General features: G+C 35.4%; 2 protein-coding genes across 2 annotated transcripts; one reads left to right on the top strand and one right to left on the bottom strand.

The window, feature by feature from the left end:
• Window positions 1-567: 567 nt before the first annotated feature.
• LOC131149335 (uncharacterized) lies at window positions 568-1,326 on the bottom strand. Its single transcript, XM_058099707.1, has 2 exons — window positions 883-1,326; window positions 568-771 (listed from the first exon to the last, which is right to left on the bottom strand). Exons 1-2 carry the CDS (start codon window positions 1,324-1,326, stop codon window positions 568-570), a joined length of 648 nt encoding a protein of 215 aa, XP_057955690.1.
• A 9,378-nt stretch (window positions 1,327-10,704) lies between these two features.
• Window positions 10,705-15,420, top strand: LOC131152102 (G-type lectin S-receptor-like serine/threonine-protein kinase At4g27290). Its single transcript, XM_058103749.1, has 7 exons — window positions 10,705-12,033; window positions 12,160-12,327; window positions 13,430-13,581; window positions 13,891-14,101; window positions 14,453-14,690; window positions 14,775-14,925; window positions 15,024-15,420. Exons 1-7 carry the CDS (start codon window positions 10,755-10,757, stop codon window positions 15,330-15,332), a joined length of 2,508 nt encoding a protein of 835 aa, XP_057959732.1. The 5' UTR covers window positions 10,705-10,754; the 3' UTR covers window positions 15,333-15,420.
• Window positions 15,421-17,107: the final 1,687 nt, after the last annotated feature.

Below are 17,107 nucleotides of genomic sequence, written 5' to 3'. Positions count from 1 at the left end.
GTTTTACATTGAAAAATGAAAGAATTTCAATTTATAGGCAGGGCTTTGTCAACGAGACACGTCGATTCGTCGACAAGGCGCTATAGAGACTTCGTCGACGAGAAGATACCTTTGTTGACGAAATTCAGAGTTTCAAAATATACTCTCATGGGATTCCTTCATTGACAATAAAAAAACTTCGTCGACGAGCTTAGAAGGACACTCGTCGATGAATACAAGACATTCGTCGACGAGGCTTGCTTTTCCTTTTAATTTCTTTCCTTTTTCCTTCATTATCCCTTAATCCATTTTATTTATCATATTTTCTAATTATTTTAAAATTTTGGGTCATTTCATTCTCCCCTCCTTAAGAAATTTCATCCTCGAAATTTTACTAGCTAAACATCCTTTCACATTACTTGAAGTCATTTGCTAACTACCATTATAAGAACTCAACATACATATCATCATATAAATCATTCAATCATAATGCATTAAATTAAATCATCTCATACTTACTTCTCTCATGGCATCCTCCTCAGCTCAAAGTGTATACAGTCAGGGTGGACCACCTCTTCCAAGCGGTACCTATTGTTTTCCTCGATCCTGATTCTGAGCAGCTACCATAGGCAAAGGTTCTCTGCAATCTTTCCTGTGGTGCCCTAGCTTACCGCACCTGTAGCAATTCGGAGTGCCATACCAGCATTCGCCCCTATGCCTCTTATCATACTTCAGACATAAGGAGCCCATTGCTTCTTTTCCTTTCTTCGCTGATCCCTGACTGGCCTCAAACTGAAAACCAGATGGTGTAGGTTTCTTCTTCTACTCTGTAGGCTCAGTGCTGCTCTAGATACTCTTCTCTAGCACCGAAGCTTTATCAACTAATTCTGAAAAAATCTGGACCTGAAACCCGACCACCAGCTCGTAGATTCTGCACCTCAGGCCTTTCTTAAATTTTCTGGCCTTCCTTACTTCATTTGGGACTAGAAATGGAGCAAAACGTGACAATTTCGCAAATTTAGCCGCACAAACCGCAACTGTCATATCTCCCTGGGTCAAATTAGTAAACTCTTCAATCTTCTCCTCCCTGACAGATGAAGGAAAATACTTGTCAAAGAACAGCTCCTTGAATATCTTCCAAGTAAGAGCTATCCTTACTACCCTCTGATCCTCCAGCAGCTTCGCAGAAAGCCACCAGTGCTTCGCCTCTCCTATCATCTTAAAAGCTACATAGCGGACATTCTGTTCGTCGGTGCAGTTGAGTACAACCATAATCTCCGCTATCTCCTGTACCCAATTCTCTCCAACCACAGGATCAGGTCCTCCTATAAAGGCTGGAGCGTTCATCCTCATAAACTCTTTAATACTATGGCCCTATCCTGCAGGTCAACAGTTTTGTTATTTTGGATCCTTCTTCATTTCTGCTTTAATTTGATGGACGATACCTCGCTGCACTTTAGAGGTATCTATTTCTTCCTCACTAGAGGTCACTGAATCCTCTCTTCCTTCAGTCTCTACATTCTCATCTCCAGAATCCATCCTGAAAATAGGACAGAAAAGAGATAAGAATTCCATATCATAATTTCAAATATCATAATCATTTACTTAAATCCAATAAAAATCCAAAATCTCCATATAAGGACCAATCTCACGGCTAGGAAACATCACCGTCGATGGATTTTTCGTGGTTTTCCGAAACCATTGACTGAATCCGAAAATCACAAAACTCCACCAAGGGATTTTTGCCTCCAAGCTATAAGACAAAATCCTATACTTCTCTACACCATACCTGCTTCTCAATACCTAACCTATTCGTCTCCTATTTTCATCCTAACTTATTCCTATACTATGGTATAAATCATTTCCTAAATTCTCAAAATCCCCAAAATCATTGCTCTAATACCATAATGTAATGCCCCGAACCCTTAAACCTGGGATCGGTGCAGTATACCTGATAATATCCTGATAAATCATAATCCATAACATACGTACGCAACGGAAAACATAAGCTTAATCTCCATACAATATATACCATAATACTGTAATACCGTAATACTATAATACCGTAATACCAGAGTTTTCTATTTTCTACCTATAGATCCATAAAAACCAACCATTACCTGCATTTCATAAATATATACTCCATAACATTCCAGTATGTTCACTGACATTCTTTTCTCCACAAACTTAAAACATAAAGACATAAAACATAAACATTTTCATTCCCAAAATATTATCGACATAGACCCTGTTTCTATAGTCCTAAAAAACACTAAATACCCTCAAGCTCCCTAAGCCCAATCTCGAGGATGTCCTGAAAAGGAAACATTCATATTCGAGTGAGACACATCTCAGTAAGGGAAGAAACATACATATTAAAACAGCGTGTGGCTAACCTAAGGTAAATAGATATCATTTTAATTACATTTGCAAATCATCACATAGCATTGAAATTGTTTTCTGAACCTAATCAATCACATGCAAATATTTAACCCATGAGATTACTTAAGGATAGGGGTGATTACCCGCCTATACAAGTAGCACCACACTACTCTGATACTTAGGTAACCCTAAGGTCATAACTAAAGCATACCAGAGCACTCACCTTACTCGGTAAGCCCTTAAGTGTTAACTTGATCTCGTACTCACACATTCAACAATAGTTTAGTGGAAAAGGCCCTAAGGATAGGGAATTCTACCCGCCCATACAAGTAGGTTCCCTCTACCCTAGTACGTTATGTAGCTACTGCCACATCTAAAGCTACTAGCGCACTCGCCTTACTCAGCAAGCCCTTAGACGAAGAGTACACCCCGACCAATTGTAACATGTTCTACGTACATACATACTTCTAATATCATAGTACATCATTCCTTTCTATCATTATATATTCATACACATTCATTCATGTTCATAGCTTAAACATTGCAATTCGTTTCACTTTAAGTGACTCTTTCCCATTTACATCGTTCACATTTGTCATTTCATTTCATTTCATTGTCATTTCATTGCATAAAATTTCATTTCATTCCTTCATACTATAGCTAGCCTTTAGCCATTATTTTTTAGTTTCCACATAGAAATGTGCTAGAATCTACTACAGCTAGTTCACATAGAAATGTGCTAGAATCTGCTAACATGGTTGTCTTTCAGCTATCTTACATTTACATGGTTGCATTTAACATACACAAGCAACATTGTCCATTTCATATTTTATTCATAAAGCATTACTTAACCTGCATCTCATACATTTAACATATATTTGCACAGAATCTTATGCCACACAATTTTAACAGTAAAATTCATATACATTCCTTACAAAATAAGCCAACCCACATTTAACATTTATATCCTAAAAATACATTTCATTCCTTACATAATTCCTTAGAAAATTCCTTTTCACTTTCATTCGTTTACTTTCACATATACATAACTATATAAGCAATCCTAGGTTCATAAAACTTAAATTTCATGGTTGGCATTTTAAACCCACAAATAAACATATATATATATATATATATATTTAAATAACATATAATCCATTTTAATTCTTGAAAAACCTGATTTAATAAATAAATTTCTCCATTACCTGACTTTCAAACTACGCCTGTAGTGTAATGAACCAAAGAATAATAGTATTTACATAATAAAGAGGAAGAGAAATGGAAACAGTAATAGAAGGAGGCAGTCAACTTCTTTGATGACATTGCATTTTGAATATAATAACTCAGGGGATTTTCTCATGGTCTCATCGACGAACACAGGGGATTCGTTGACGACGGTACAAAGAGGGTCTCGTCGACGAGGGTAAGTTTCGTTGACGAGAAGATACCAAAAGAGGATTTTTAGAAATCTGAAATTCGTCGACAAGGGTGTAGGTTCATCGATGAACTTTCTACAAGACTCGTCGATGAGGTGACGTGGCTGGTCGACGAATCCTGCAGTATAAATAGTGCTTAAACTCTGTTTTACGCAAAAATTTCAGCGCGGATTCTCTCTTCTCTCTCCTTTACTACCCTTCTCCCTTCTCTCTTCGATTTCAGCCTCGTCAGTCACTGGATTAACGATTTGAGACCACCACGATGCTCCTAGCAGAGTTCTCTTCAAGTCTTTTAGGGCAGATTGTCGGTGGGATCAAGTCAAATTTCTTCCCAGAATCAGGGTAAGGCCTTTTAGTCAATTTTTGGCCTTCTGACAATTGTAGGAAATGATGTAGGCAAAGAAATATTGATATTCTGTTTTGACAACTGTTGTTTTTAAGGTATTGAGTGGAGAGTCCTGCGGATGTAGGATCCGCTATAGTAGGGGGGTTTTAGCAAAAAACAGGTAAGGGAAATATCCTATATTAGGCAATCTTAGTATGTTTTCAGTATGAATTATACATTACTACCAGATTATTATTCACAGCAGAAATTTAAATAGTTTATCAAGTTTGTTTAATATGTTTTAAAATTACCGTGTGGCTTGACAATATAGATATAGTACAAAAACATGTTCCACAATATTTTTCAGTGTTATGTTTTCAGAATATATAGATAGTGAATATATTTTACAGCAATTACAGAAATACCATGATTATACAGTTTTACAGTACCATGACATATAGATTTACAATTAATTACAAAAACACAGTTGATATAGATACAACTTTCTACAGCGTCATGGTTTATACAGTTATTATAGAATCATGGTAAAATAGATAGTTGTATATAGAAATGTATTATATAGTATCAGACTTTACCGGACCATACAGTTTACATAGTATGGTGCCGTAGCTGTATACATTATATAGAGTGCAACCACCTATTCAGATAATACGTGGTATAAAGGTTGATCATATAGAGCCCACGAGTGGACAGGCTCCCCATCAGATGTGGGTTGAGGAGGGCTAATAAGACCTATGGAGTATAGTGATTTATTCTGGTCAGCCAGCCAAGGTAGATCCCGCCTACGGGCCGCACAACCTTGTTATGAGGGGTTAAATCATGACATACAATTATCCACAGGGAAGTTTCCAGTTATTACTATATTTATACAGATTTTCAGAGACAAAATATATATTAGAAGTATTCTGAGTAGAAACCTAAAGTTCAGAAATGTTAAGTAATAGGTGGTGGTTTATATTACTTGTATTGTATTTTACAGATTCAGAGATACATGATTATATAGTAATAGATTTTCATAGTATTGAACTCATTTGCCACACACTAGCAATAACATATTTCGTCTTACTGAGCATTGGCTCATCCCATTACTTTAACATTTTTCAGGTGATCCAAGTAGGCGAGTAGATTAGGCTCGCAGATAGAAGGGTCTCAGTATTGCCCTAATAGTAAAGTGAGTATTTTTGGGAGTATTTTTGTATAGCCCTAGCCAGTTGAGGGTATTTTGGAAAACATGCATATATATATATTTTGGGAAACATGTTTGCACTCTGGTATAGTATATAATTACATATGGTTATGTACATTTGATTTCTGCTTCTCGCTACTTAGGTTGATGGTTGGGTTTAATTCAATGTGGTATCAGAGCATTATAAATGTTATAGTATAAAAAGAAAACCCAAGTTAAATAGCAGGTCGTTACATGTAGGATCCCCAAACTGATACCCACAACGTTCACTTGGACCCTAAATCAAAAATCCTAATTTAGTTAAAATAAATTCCAATTAACTTAAATCTTAAGGAAAATACTTATTTACTACTTCCTAGCCTCCAAATAACAACATTCCTTAAGAAAATCCCAAAATAACGAACTTACCCTGATTTTGGGATGTTTCCCAAACCTCAAAACCCAATAATCAGCTCCAGCCTTGAAGAGAATGATCCTACGAATCTCATGGCGGTTCTGAATCGTCAAACCGGGTCAAATCTAGCCCAAAATTGAAGAGAGAAGGCTTGGAGATCGTTTTCTAGAGAGAGAAGGAGAATTTTCCCAAGTTTCACGTTGAAAAATGAAAGAATTTCAATTTATAGGTAGGGCTTCGTCGACGAAACACGTCGATTCATCGACGAGGCACTATAGAGACTTCGTTGACGAGAAGATACCTTCGTCGACAAAATTCAGAGTTCCAAAATATACTCTCTCGAGATTCATTCGTCGACGATAAACAAACTTAGTCGACGAGCTTAGAAGGACACTCGTCGATGAATACAGGACATTCGTCAACGAGGCCTGCTTTTCCTTCTAATTTCTTTCCTTTTTCCTTTATTATCCATTAATCCATTTCATTTATCATATTTTCTATTTATTTTAAATTTTCGGGTCATTACAAGAATCATTTGTTCATACTCCTTGTTTTGCAAATAGATTTCAACTTGAAAGAGAGTTTGAACTTTTGAGTATTGTGCATATTTCCATCCATTTTCAAGCGTACAACTCTCATCTTGCATAATCTTTTGAAAATTATTTTTTGAGAGTTAGCTTAGAGAGTTTTTTCCTGTAGTATTTTATATTGATAAATATTGATTTGGAAAACTCTAGATTTGCTTAAGGTCTTGCATCTTCATTGCAAGTATCTAAAGCTTGCAAGCTTTTATGCTAATCTTTATTGGGCATTATATTGAAAAATATTTGTTGAGAATATTTGATTAGGTTTCTCAAGTTCCTTCGATGATTTGTTAATTATAATATCTTGAATCAAAGGTCTTACCCACATGTATATTGATATACACATTTTTTTGTGTGTTGATATTTCACTTGACCAATCTCACTTGAGCAAAAATATCATTATCTAGGAGTGCATTGGTTATTGTTTGAGTGCATCGGTACATATCTGCTTAGCATAGAAGCATTGTATTTGTATACATTGATTGTACTCAAATTGTTATATTTGGTGTATTCCCGACATGTGTTTAGAAGAGGGATACTAGTCACGTGAATAGTCCCGGACTTACTCAGACCCGGTTAGGAGAGCACCAGACTGATTCAGGCCCGATTAAGAGAACTGGGTGCACCATTCTGTAAGTTGTTGTATTAGGTGCCGCTCCACCCGTTAAGCGAGCCATAGTGGAATCCTCCTGCGTATTAGCTTGAGGTGGGGATTTAGACAATATTGGCCGAACCCCAATAACATATCTGGTGTCAGTTTTATTTTCTGCAATTTACTTTCTATACCTGTAGGTTAATTTTTATTGCTTTGAATGTTTGACATACTGAGATTGCTTTAATTACTTACATATCCACTTAATAGTTTATTTGTTGAATTGGTATGCGCTCTAGACAGATCCTAGGTTGTGTAATACTGCTATCATCTGGTGTAACTTACGAGAAATTTTTAAATATCCAATTCACCCCCCTCTTGGGAATACACCAATTCCAACAGAAAGGCATATAGGAAATTGTCCTCTCTTTGCATCTGCTCTCTGATCATCAAGAAATCTTATAAATATGTTGAAGGAAAGAAAGAGACCAAGGAAAAGTGGGAGAAACAATTTCTATAGCTTCTTCGGGTGTACTTCTTGGTTAATTTGGCATGACTAATTCTGGTATGTGAAGTTTATGTTATGGTTTTTTATTTTCCGCATAAAGGTAAAATAGATGTGAAGTTCATGATAATTGAAGATTCTTTGGTTACAGTATATTTATGAAAATTGTCTCGCATAGGATAAGTATGTGTTGAGGGTTTACATCATTGAGGGATTTTTTTTTTCTTATTTGACCAGTTGCATGTATTTCCAAGTTAGATTTAAGGCATATTTTGAGTCGAGCAGGTGTGTTTGAATTGGTGAGACTTTCTTCTTACCTAATCAAATTGCATGTATTTTTTTTTCACTTAAATTGACTTGAAGGAAGCATGTGCACGTTTCTAATTATTATTCATTTGTAATAATTATTAATTCTTATTTTATTATTAATAATAATATTATACAAATTATCTTAATAATTATTTGTGAACTCATATATATAATAGTATTTACATGTTAGATTTAGAGATAATTTGGAAATTTTATTGAAATAACAATAGAACAATCATGTTATGTCAACACTATAATGGTGAATTATAATCCTAAAAATTTTATTCTCAAACATAAGATGCTCAATAAATTGATTCTAATAAAACAATTAGAATAACTCAAGCACGGTATCTTCTAAACATTTTAAGTTTTGATGTAATTTAATTTTTTAATGGTAAAAGTATAAAACTTTTACATTAGAGGTTGCAATTTTTAAACTTGGGAGTAAGTATAAAAATTAACTATGCCATCATCATTTAGAGAGGTGCCTAAAAAAAATGACCTAAACCGTTGCTTATATTGTTTTCTAGGAGCAACATCTTAGAGGGCCTCTTTATTTGTTGTTGAAATGTATGGTTTCAATTTTTCAATTCTAGTTTTTCAAATAATTAAAAAAAAAAATGACACCTTATTTTTTTTTTCAAATTCTACATTTGTACATGAAAGTTAGAAAATCTTTTAATTGTTTTCCACTTTTCTATACAAATATTCAAAAACTCAAAATTAAAGTGACAATTCTATATTTTTTTGAAAATTTTGAAATGTAAAATAAATATGGTTGGACTTACAGTGTTTCTTGAAGAAAAATGTTAATTAGGCGCTAAATTTTTACCAAAAACTTTTAGTCACTTGTGCATCCAATGATTGTGTTCAATTATATGCTAGAGTTTTATTCCTTCACTAGTTGTAGAGCATCTCAAAATTAATTTCAACAAACCACATAATTTCAAGTAATTATCATTTTGAATTACTTATGAAAAAAGTTTTTTTTAAGTATTAAAAATTATAAATACTGTTTAATTGCATTGTAATTATGGGTTCTCCTTGAGTCCAGTGAGATGTATGTTTGAATTTGGGTGCAAGTGCTTTGGTGTAGCTACTAGTTTTGGTGTTGGGCTCCTATATTATTTATATTAATTCATAGAATTTTTCTTTTGATCCACCACACTTACAATTGTCAATAAGCAATGTGTTGTGATTTTATGCTCTTGCACCTATGACATGTGCAAGAGAATTGTTTGATCAAACTTCAAGGGGCATAACATACAAATGTATTTTAAAAGAAAATTCTTTTAAATATGGTTAATTATGGAGTTGTAATGGGCACACCTTGAATGACCTGTTTTTAGATAATTATCAAATCAACATTCTCTGTTAAGGAGAATATGATTCTTCAAACCCAAGAATGATTCCTTATGCTAGAATAAGAACGATAAGAAAATTTGATTTTTTTTTAGGGAAAAACAATACTAAACATCCATTTCTAGGATGTTATTATATCCCTATTTTCAACTAGCTTATGGCTTTGGAGTTTAGTGATAGTTATACACAAATATAAGGATTGTATTTTTAGGATTGAGAGATAATTATTCCATTTGGGAGAAGAGGTGTCATGCCAATGAAATAGAAAAAGGGAAATGAAATAGAAAAGGGAAGGAGTTAAGTTCATTTCATTTCCTTGGAAGACAAAGAAGTGTGATGAAGACAAATTCTAATATAATAATATAAATAAAAATATCTAATTTCCATAAAATTCGCTATTTTAGAATTTATTCTTTCTTCAATGGAATCTTTAATTAAAATAGAAATAAGAGTTGGTGTAATTTTGTGGCGGCACATGCGTGAGCAATGTGACTCGGTTACTTATTTGGTAGATTTTTTACAATGCAGAAGATATGAGCATTCTTATTTAGAGAGTATATGTTGTATTAATGAAGAGACATTAGTGCCATTAATCAATCCACTTAAAATGAGGGTTGCCATATATTGCAAATTCCTAAAAAATAAGTCTCTTTTTAATTAGCTAGGAAATAAGTGCACGTAGCTTGAATGGGGGAGTGAGGATATTAATGGTACGGGTTCAGACACTTCTGATATGGTGTTCTTATGTTATTTTCCTTTAACCATGACATGCATATCCCATACATAGGTATGCACCACATGACATTGAGACACTTGACATTTACCTATTTTAACCATATGAAAACATCAACAGAAATTTGCTATTGTAGCAAAAGTTGTCAAAGTTAATGACACCAATCATGCCCATCCTTGCCTATGTCAAGCATGTTCTCTAATATCTCATCTTGTATGTGCTCCCTCCTTAACTAGATAATTCATGACAAATCGTCTTTTGATATTGCTTGACACATGAGGTAACAATAGCACATGCCCTAGTATTGTCAAGGTAATCAAGAGTCTAAAAATAGTAGACCACTAGATAGATGAGTGTGTTTGCATATTAAGATGAGTAAGGCTAGACGAGACTTAATGTAATTTTGTTATAACACGTACGTGAGCCGATTACAAATTTGATATGAATGGGACACGTTCTTATATGGAGAGTTGATGCAGTATTAATTAAGTTGAATTAGTGCCAATAATCAATCCACTTAAAATGATGATCAATCTATTTAAAAATGATAGGTTGCCATGTTTTGCAAAATCCTGAAAAATAAGTCTCCTTTGAATTAGCTAGAAAATTGGTAAGTGTGCCTTGAATGTGGGCGTGAGAAGATTATAATGGCAAAGATTGGCTGTCTATAACTATGATATCTCAAATTTTATGCGCTCCTCTTTGCGCACCTTCTTTAATATCATAGAATGTCAATCCTTCAAATCCTACAACACAATTCCTAACATGTAAAGTGTTCTTATGTATTGAGATGAGTAGATGCAGTATTAATTAATTAAGCTGCATTAGTGCCGTTAATCAATCCACTGAAAATGATAGATTACTATATTTTGCAAAATACTATCAAATCAATCTTCTTCGAATTATCTAGGAATTTAAACGACTGTGCCTCCAATGAGCAGTGAGTATGTTAATGGCAAACCTTCTTACACTTTTGATCTGGTGTTCTTACGTGGTTTACATCTCAAGGGTACTGTCCACGGCAGCTGATATACTCACAACTGCAAATCGATCCATTAGAGATGGTGAAACCGTAGTTTCAGCTGGGGGAAACTTCGAAATGGGATTTTTCAGCCCTGTCGATTCAAAGAAACGATATTTCGGGATATGGTACAAGAGAATTCCAATTGACCCATTTGTTTGGGTCGCCAACAGAGATACGCCGCTCACAGATTCATCTGGAGTTCTGAAGGTGACTGACCACGGAATTCTAGTCATTTCCAATCGCACCAATCACATAATTTGGTCTTCAAATATATCAAGATCTGCGCATGATCCAGTTGTTCAGCTTTTGGACTCGGGAAATCTAGTAGTGAGGAATAGAAATGAAGGCAACCCTGAAGACAACCTTTGGCAAAGTTTTGACTATCCATGTCATGCCATTCTGCCAGGCATGAAGCTCGGGCGGAACATAATCACAGGACATGATTGGTATCTTACATCGTGGAAGAGCAGTGACGATCCATCTCCGGGTGATTATACATATCGCTTTGACCCTAATGGGTTTCCGCAGGAGTTCCTGAGGAGTAATTCAGTTGTACAGTTTCGTTCAGGACCATGGAATGGCGTGAGATTTAGTGGGTTTCCCCAGCAAAAACCAAATCCTCTAATTAAATATGGTTTTGTTTTCAATAAGAATGAGATGTATTACTTCTGTGAGACCCTTGATAACTCAATCGTTTCAAAGGTGGTCTTAACTCCAAATGGAATGATTCAGCGATTCATATGGGCTAATTTAACCGGCAGTTGGAATGCTTACGGGAATATGGATAGTTGTGACAGGTATGGACTATGTGGTGCTTATGCTACTTGTGACATTAACAACTTGCCAGTGTGTGTTTGTTTGAGAGGGTTTGTGCCAAAATACCCAAAACATTGGAAGAGAACAGATTGGTCAGGTGGGTGTGTTAGAAGGAGGCCCCTCGGTTGCGAAAACAGAGATGAGTTTTTTAAGCATTCTGGTGTGAAGGTGCCGGACACACGCGGTTCCTGGTTTAACGAGAGCATGAACCTTGAGGAATGTAGGAGTTTGTGCCTAAAGAACTGCTCGTGTACAGCTTACACAAATACAGATATCAGAGGAGGAGGGAGAGGGTGCTTGCTCTGGTTTGGGGACCTGATTGATATGAGACAGTTCACTGAGACTGAGCAAGATGTTTACATTAGGGTGGTTGCATCAGAACTAGGTATGTTTTGCATGAAATTGACTTCATGAACTTTATGCGTTTCACGAAAGTTCGTCCATCTATTATTTTCTTAAGCAAGTCTTAAATTCTTAACCCTTTTATGGCTTTTGATTGGACCAAGTGTAGAATCTCCAGATCCAGCAAAGAAGACGGAGATTAAGGCTAAGGCAAGGTCCAATGTCAAGAAACGAACGAGGGTCGTAGTGATCACCTTTTTGCTAATTACAGCAACTCTGCTCCTTGGCATAGCCCTGATCTTGTATAAAAAGAGAAGAAAAAAGCAAATTAGACGAGGTAAATCATTGGATTCAATTGCATGGGCATTTTTTGAGAGAGGACCGCTCGATTGTATGGTGAATTATTTGTTTATAATTGTAGACCACTGCTCATTGCAGTTAGAAAATTCACTCTTCCAGCACTTCTACTTCAAATTAGTTCAGTCTGTACTTGTGAAATTTTAAGCTTTTGCTTTTGTGGGGAATAATATGTGTCGACTAGTGGGGTCTTTAAAATCTCAATTCCAAATCCATTGGCATTTGGGACCCCTAATTCCAACCGCAAGCCTATTCTACAGATGGGCATTCTCCCCTGGCATTAAGAAATCAGAGAAGGAACTGTACAAGGCTAATTATTTTTATTGGGAATCTCTCTGTTGTTACCAAAATGACATAGCCCTAGTTCCATTCAGCAAGCTTATACCCGGTTTGAAATGGACTACAGCTGCCTAATGAAAAAAAAAGAAAGATGAATGAATGAGTAGAAAAGGACATTGATAGTCATTTATAGTTGTCAGCAATCTGGTTTCAGGTTCATTTCGAAAGAGTCCATGGTGGGCTTGATACACTTGAGTTAGTACCAACTTGATCCAAGAGTTTAAATCTAGTGGATCTTGGTTCCAACCATGTATATAACAATAACAACAAAACCAAGTTTTAAGTTCCACTAGGTGGAATCAGCTATATGAATCATTTTTCGCTAATTTATGCGATCATGAATCATTTTTTTTTTTGACAGATTCAGAGTTATTAAATCCTTACTATCTCCTCCCAAGTTATTTTAGGTCTATCCTTACCCCTTCTGCTATCCCATTTTGTCATTATATTTTTTCTAATATGAAACAAACTCACAAGTGAATTCTCAATGGTATTCATAGCCAAACTCTTGTCTACATCATTATTACCATCAATGAGAGAAAGAGAGAGACAGGCATAAATATATATTGCACGTGTAGAATTTTAGACTAATTATTTTAGGCTTGATTTATTATTTGTACACCTTTATCATAACAGAACTTGTGATGAGCTTGCATGTGAAGATAGCTTCTCACCATAATAAAACTTCTAGGAAAATTAAGCATTACTTGCTATTCTTAATCATCTCCAATCCTGCTTTGCAGAAAATTTGGGACACGGTCCACGAAGTAATAATGAAAGTCGAAAGGAAGACCTTGAGTTACCATCATTTGAACTAGCTGCATTAGCTGCTGCTACCAACAACTTTTCTGTGGACAACAAACTTGGAGAGGGTGGTTTTGGACCTGTTTATAAGGTAGCATAATCAATAAAGTGCGATGCAGCCATTTGTGATAACCTCACCTATGTGAATGGTGCCAGATCTTGCCTTGGATGACCAACATTTGTACCATCCAATCAATTGCATTTTTCTTCTACTATTTTTCCCGACAGGAGCCAAACCTAACTTTATGAAATTTTATAAAATACTGAGTGAAATTTTATAATATTGCACAATATGTGTGTGTGCACGCGCGTGTTTGTATGCGTAGTTATAATTAAAGAAGGAGGCAGCACATGTCTTTTTATGGCAGAATTTTAAACTGTTTGCTGTGATAATTTCCAGGGTATGTTGAAAGTAGGGCAACAAATAGCTGTGAAGAGGCTTTCAAGGAATTCTAGACAAGGACTTCCTGAGTTCAAGAATGAAGTTAAATACATTGCTAGGCTTCAGCACCGAAATCTTGTGAAGCTCCTTGGCTGTTGTATTCACAAGGAAGAAAGGATGTTAGTATATGAATATATGCCAAACAAAAGCCTGGACTACTTTCTCTTTGGTAACACCCTTAAACCTTGAAACATTGATAATTTATACCATGTTTGTTTGATTAACATTCTACCCTTTTCATGTTGTTTCATTTTGTGAGCAACAACATACTTAGCACCACAGAGTTTAGTTTTGAACAATAATCTCAAGGTCATAGGGAACAAGATTAGGGGGTGGTAGATGTAAAGTAGTTCCCATTTAGTGACTATATCTAGTTGTGTATTCCTACTACTATTCCAACAGTAAGACTCGCTCTCATGGGAAATCCATGATTTTGTAGGTTAAAATATTATTTTGTATTTTCGTCAATGTTCCAGATACTAGCATGACTGAAATTAACTTGAATGAAAATACTGGCCAGATGAAGGTCCCAGCGTGTTGCTCAATTGGCCCAAGCGCTTCCACATTATCAATGGAATTGCTCGAGGGCTACTTTATCTTCATCAAGATTCCAGACTAAGAATAATCCATCGAGATCTCAAAGCCGATAATGTTTTGCTAGATTATGAATTGAACCCAAAAATTTCGGACTTTGGCATTGCTAGATGTTTTGGAGAAACAGAAAGTACAGCTAGCACAAATATAGTGGTTGGAACATAGTAGGTATTTTTGAAAATTGACATAAATAGTGCTCTCATCCTATTACTCCTAATTTTGATTCTATGTTTAATGATCACCTGCAGTGGCTACATGTCCCCAGAGTATGCTAGTGAAGGGCTCTACTCGGTGAAATCGGATGTATACAGCTTTGGTGTTTTGGTGCTAGAGATAGTGAGTGGGAAGAGAAACCGAGGATTTCGTCATCCTGACCACTGCCATAGCCTATTGGGGCATGTAGGTGTCATTGAGAAAATTTTCATTTTGAAACTACAATTATCCAACAAAGAAGGTGTAATATAGCAGTACTGATAATATTGCTTCAAATTGATTAGGCATGGACACTCTACATGGAAGGAAGGTCTTTAGAGCTCATTGATGTGCCGGTTAAGGACTCCTATAACACCATTGAAGTGTTGCGTTCAGTCCATATCAGTCTTTTATGTGTACAACATTGTCCAGAAGATAGGCCAAGCATGTCATCTGTGATTCTGATGTTTGGCAGTGATGGTGCATTGCCTCATCCAAAACAACCAGGGTTTTTTGCTGAAAGAAACATCTACGAAACTAATACTTCTTCGAGCAAACATGAACAAAGAAGTACAATCAATGAATTCAGCATTACTTTATTAGAGGCTAGATAGACCTTTGTGTGGGCTCATATGATAGTTACTTATATGAGCATATCTCTTTTCTGCAAGATCATTTTTATAAAATTTAGATTGGTTGTGAATACTACTTACATCTCATAAATAGTAAACATATCATAATGTGTAGATATAAAGTTAGGAGGTGCCGCCCTCTTTTTTTTTTTTAAATATGTGTGTGTGTGTAGATATCTACTTTCTTTTCAATCAATAAGTTCATAGAAACTTTTATAAATTTATAACATGGTAATGATGCATGTCGATCAAGTCTAGCTTGGTACTTTTGCTCTTAATACAAAATACTGTTAAATCAGCAAACTATAAACCAACATAAGGATTACTTGCCTGTCTATTGGTTGTGGATGTCTTGACTAAATTTAGGTCATTTTCACTTGATTGATCGAATTGGAAATTTTTATTTATACTATCTTGTTAATAGCTATACTTGGGAGGATATGGTATAGGATTTAGATTTTGATTTATATGAATTTGAATAAACTTCATATAATTTTATATTATGTTTGTTTTGTAATGACCTGCCTATATTTTTTTTCATAATAATATTTAATATAATAATCCTATATAATTGAATAACATAATCAACTTGGACCCATGGGAACTAGGGATATATCTAAAATACAACTCAGATACCTAAATAGTAGGAAACGTAAATTACAACATACCATACAACCAACCACAATACCAGAGTCCCACTAAAACTGTTATATATACATATACAATCATCCATCAAAAAATCAAAAAGTAACCTGGGGTCACTTCCCAAAAATAATTCTAACCCTAGCTCATCAACTCACCCTTCTGTTAAGGTAGTGTTAGAATTGGTGTATTCCCAAGAGGGGGGGGTGAATTGGAATTTTAAGCTTTTTCTCTTAGGTTAATCAATCCTACAATAGTATATACACAACCTAGGGTCAGTCTATTCAATTTCCAGATGCGTACATAAATATAATGTGGAATTTAAGTCATACGCATCATTCACCCATAACATACATGTGCAGTAAATATAAAGTGCGGAAATGTAAATGAACACACGATATGTTATCGGGGTTCGGCCAACTGTGCCTATGTCCCCGCCTCTAGCTCGCAAGCAGGAGGATTCCACTAATAGCTCACTTAAGGGTGGAGCGGCACCGTTTACAACCAGGTCAAATTAACACAGGGCTGACCTCAACCTTAACCAGGTCAATTAGAGGGGCTGACCTCAACGTACACACCTTAACAGGACGACGCACCTAGCTTTCCTAACCGGGTCTAAGCCAATCTGGGACTATTCTAGGGCTAGTCTCCCTCTTCAGGCCCGTGCCTGGAATACAACAGGTTTGCTTAATAAAACAAATGGTACAGTGATTGTGCTTTCAAGTAAAGCAGATTTGTACCCAATTACGTTCAATCACATACACCACAATATGATTCAATATGTAAGCTCAATGTGGTTTAGATGGTTCAACTCTCAAAGGTATTTTCTATCAGTATAATGCATACGTGAGAGTGACAAACAATATGATCTTTGTATCACAAGATATTCAGGTAAGATGTTCACACAAAGATACTAGCTAAGCAATATATGTGTATATTTCAAAGAGCGGGTTTTCTCATTCGTATGATGCTCTTGAAGTGTATATGTTTGGTTTGCAAAAGGATATTCATTCTGTGTATTCAGCCAAGGATATATGAGTTAACGAATATTGCAACAAAGATTTTATCACATAAGCAAATATCTCATCAAATATTTTCAAGATAAAAACACAGTA

The sequence above is a fragment of the Malania oleifera genome, chromosome 1, assembly GCF_029873635.1.
Source record: "Malania oleifera isolate guangnan ecotype guangnan chromosome 1, ASM2987363v1, whole genome shotgun sequence".
Lineage (NCBI taxonomy): Eukaryota > Viridiplantae > Streptophyta > Magnoliopsida > Santalales > Ximeniaceae > Malania > Malania oleifera.
Note: the sequence above shows the minus strand (reverse complement) of the source record. Positions and strands in the feature narration are given on the sequence as shown.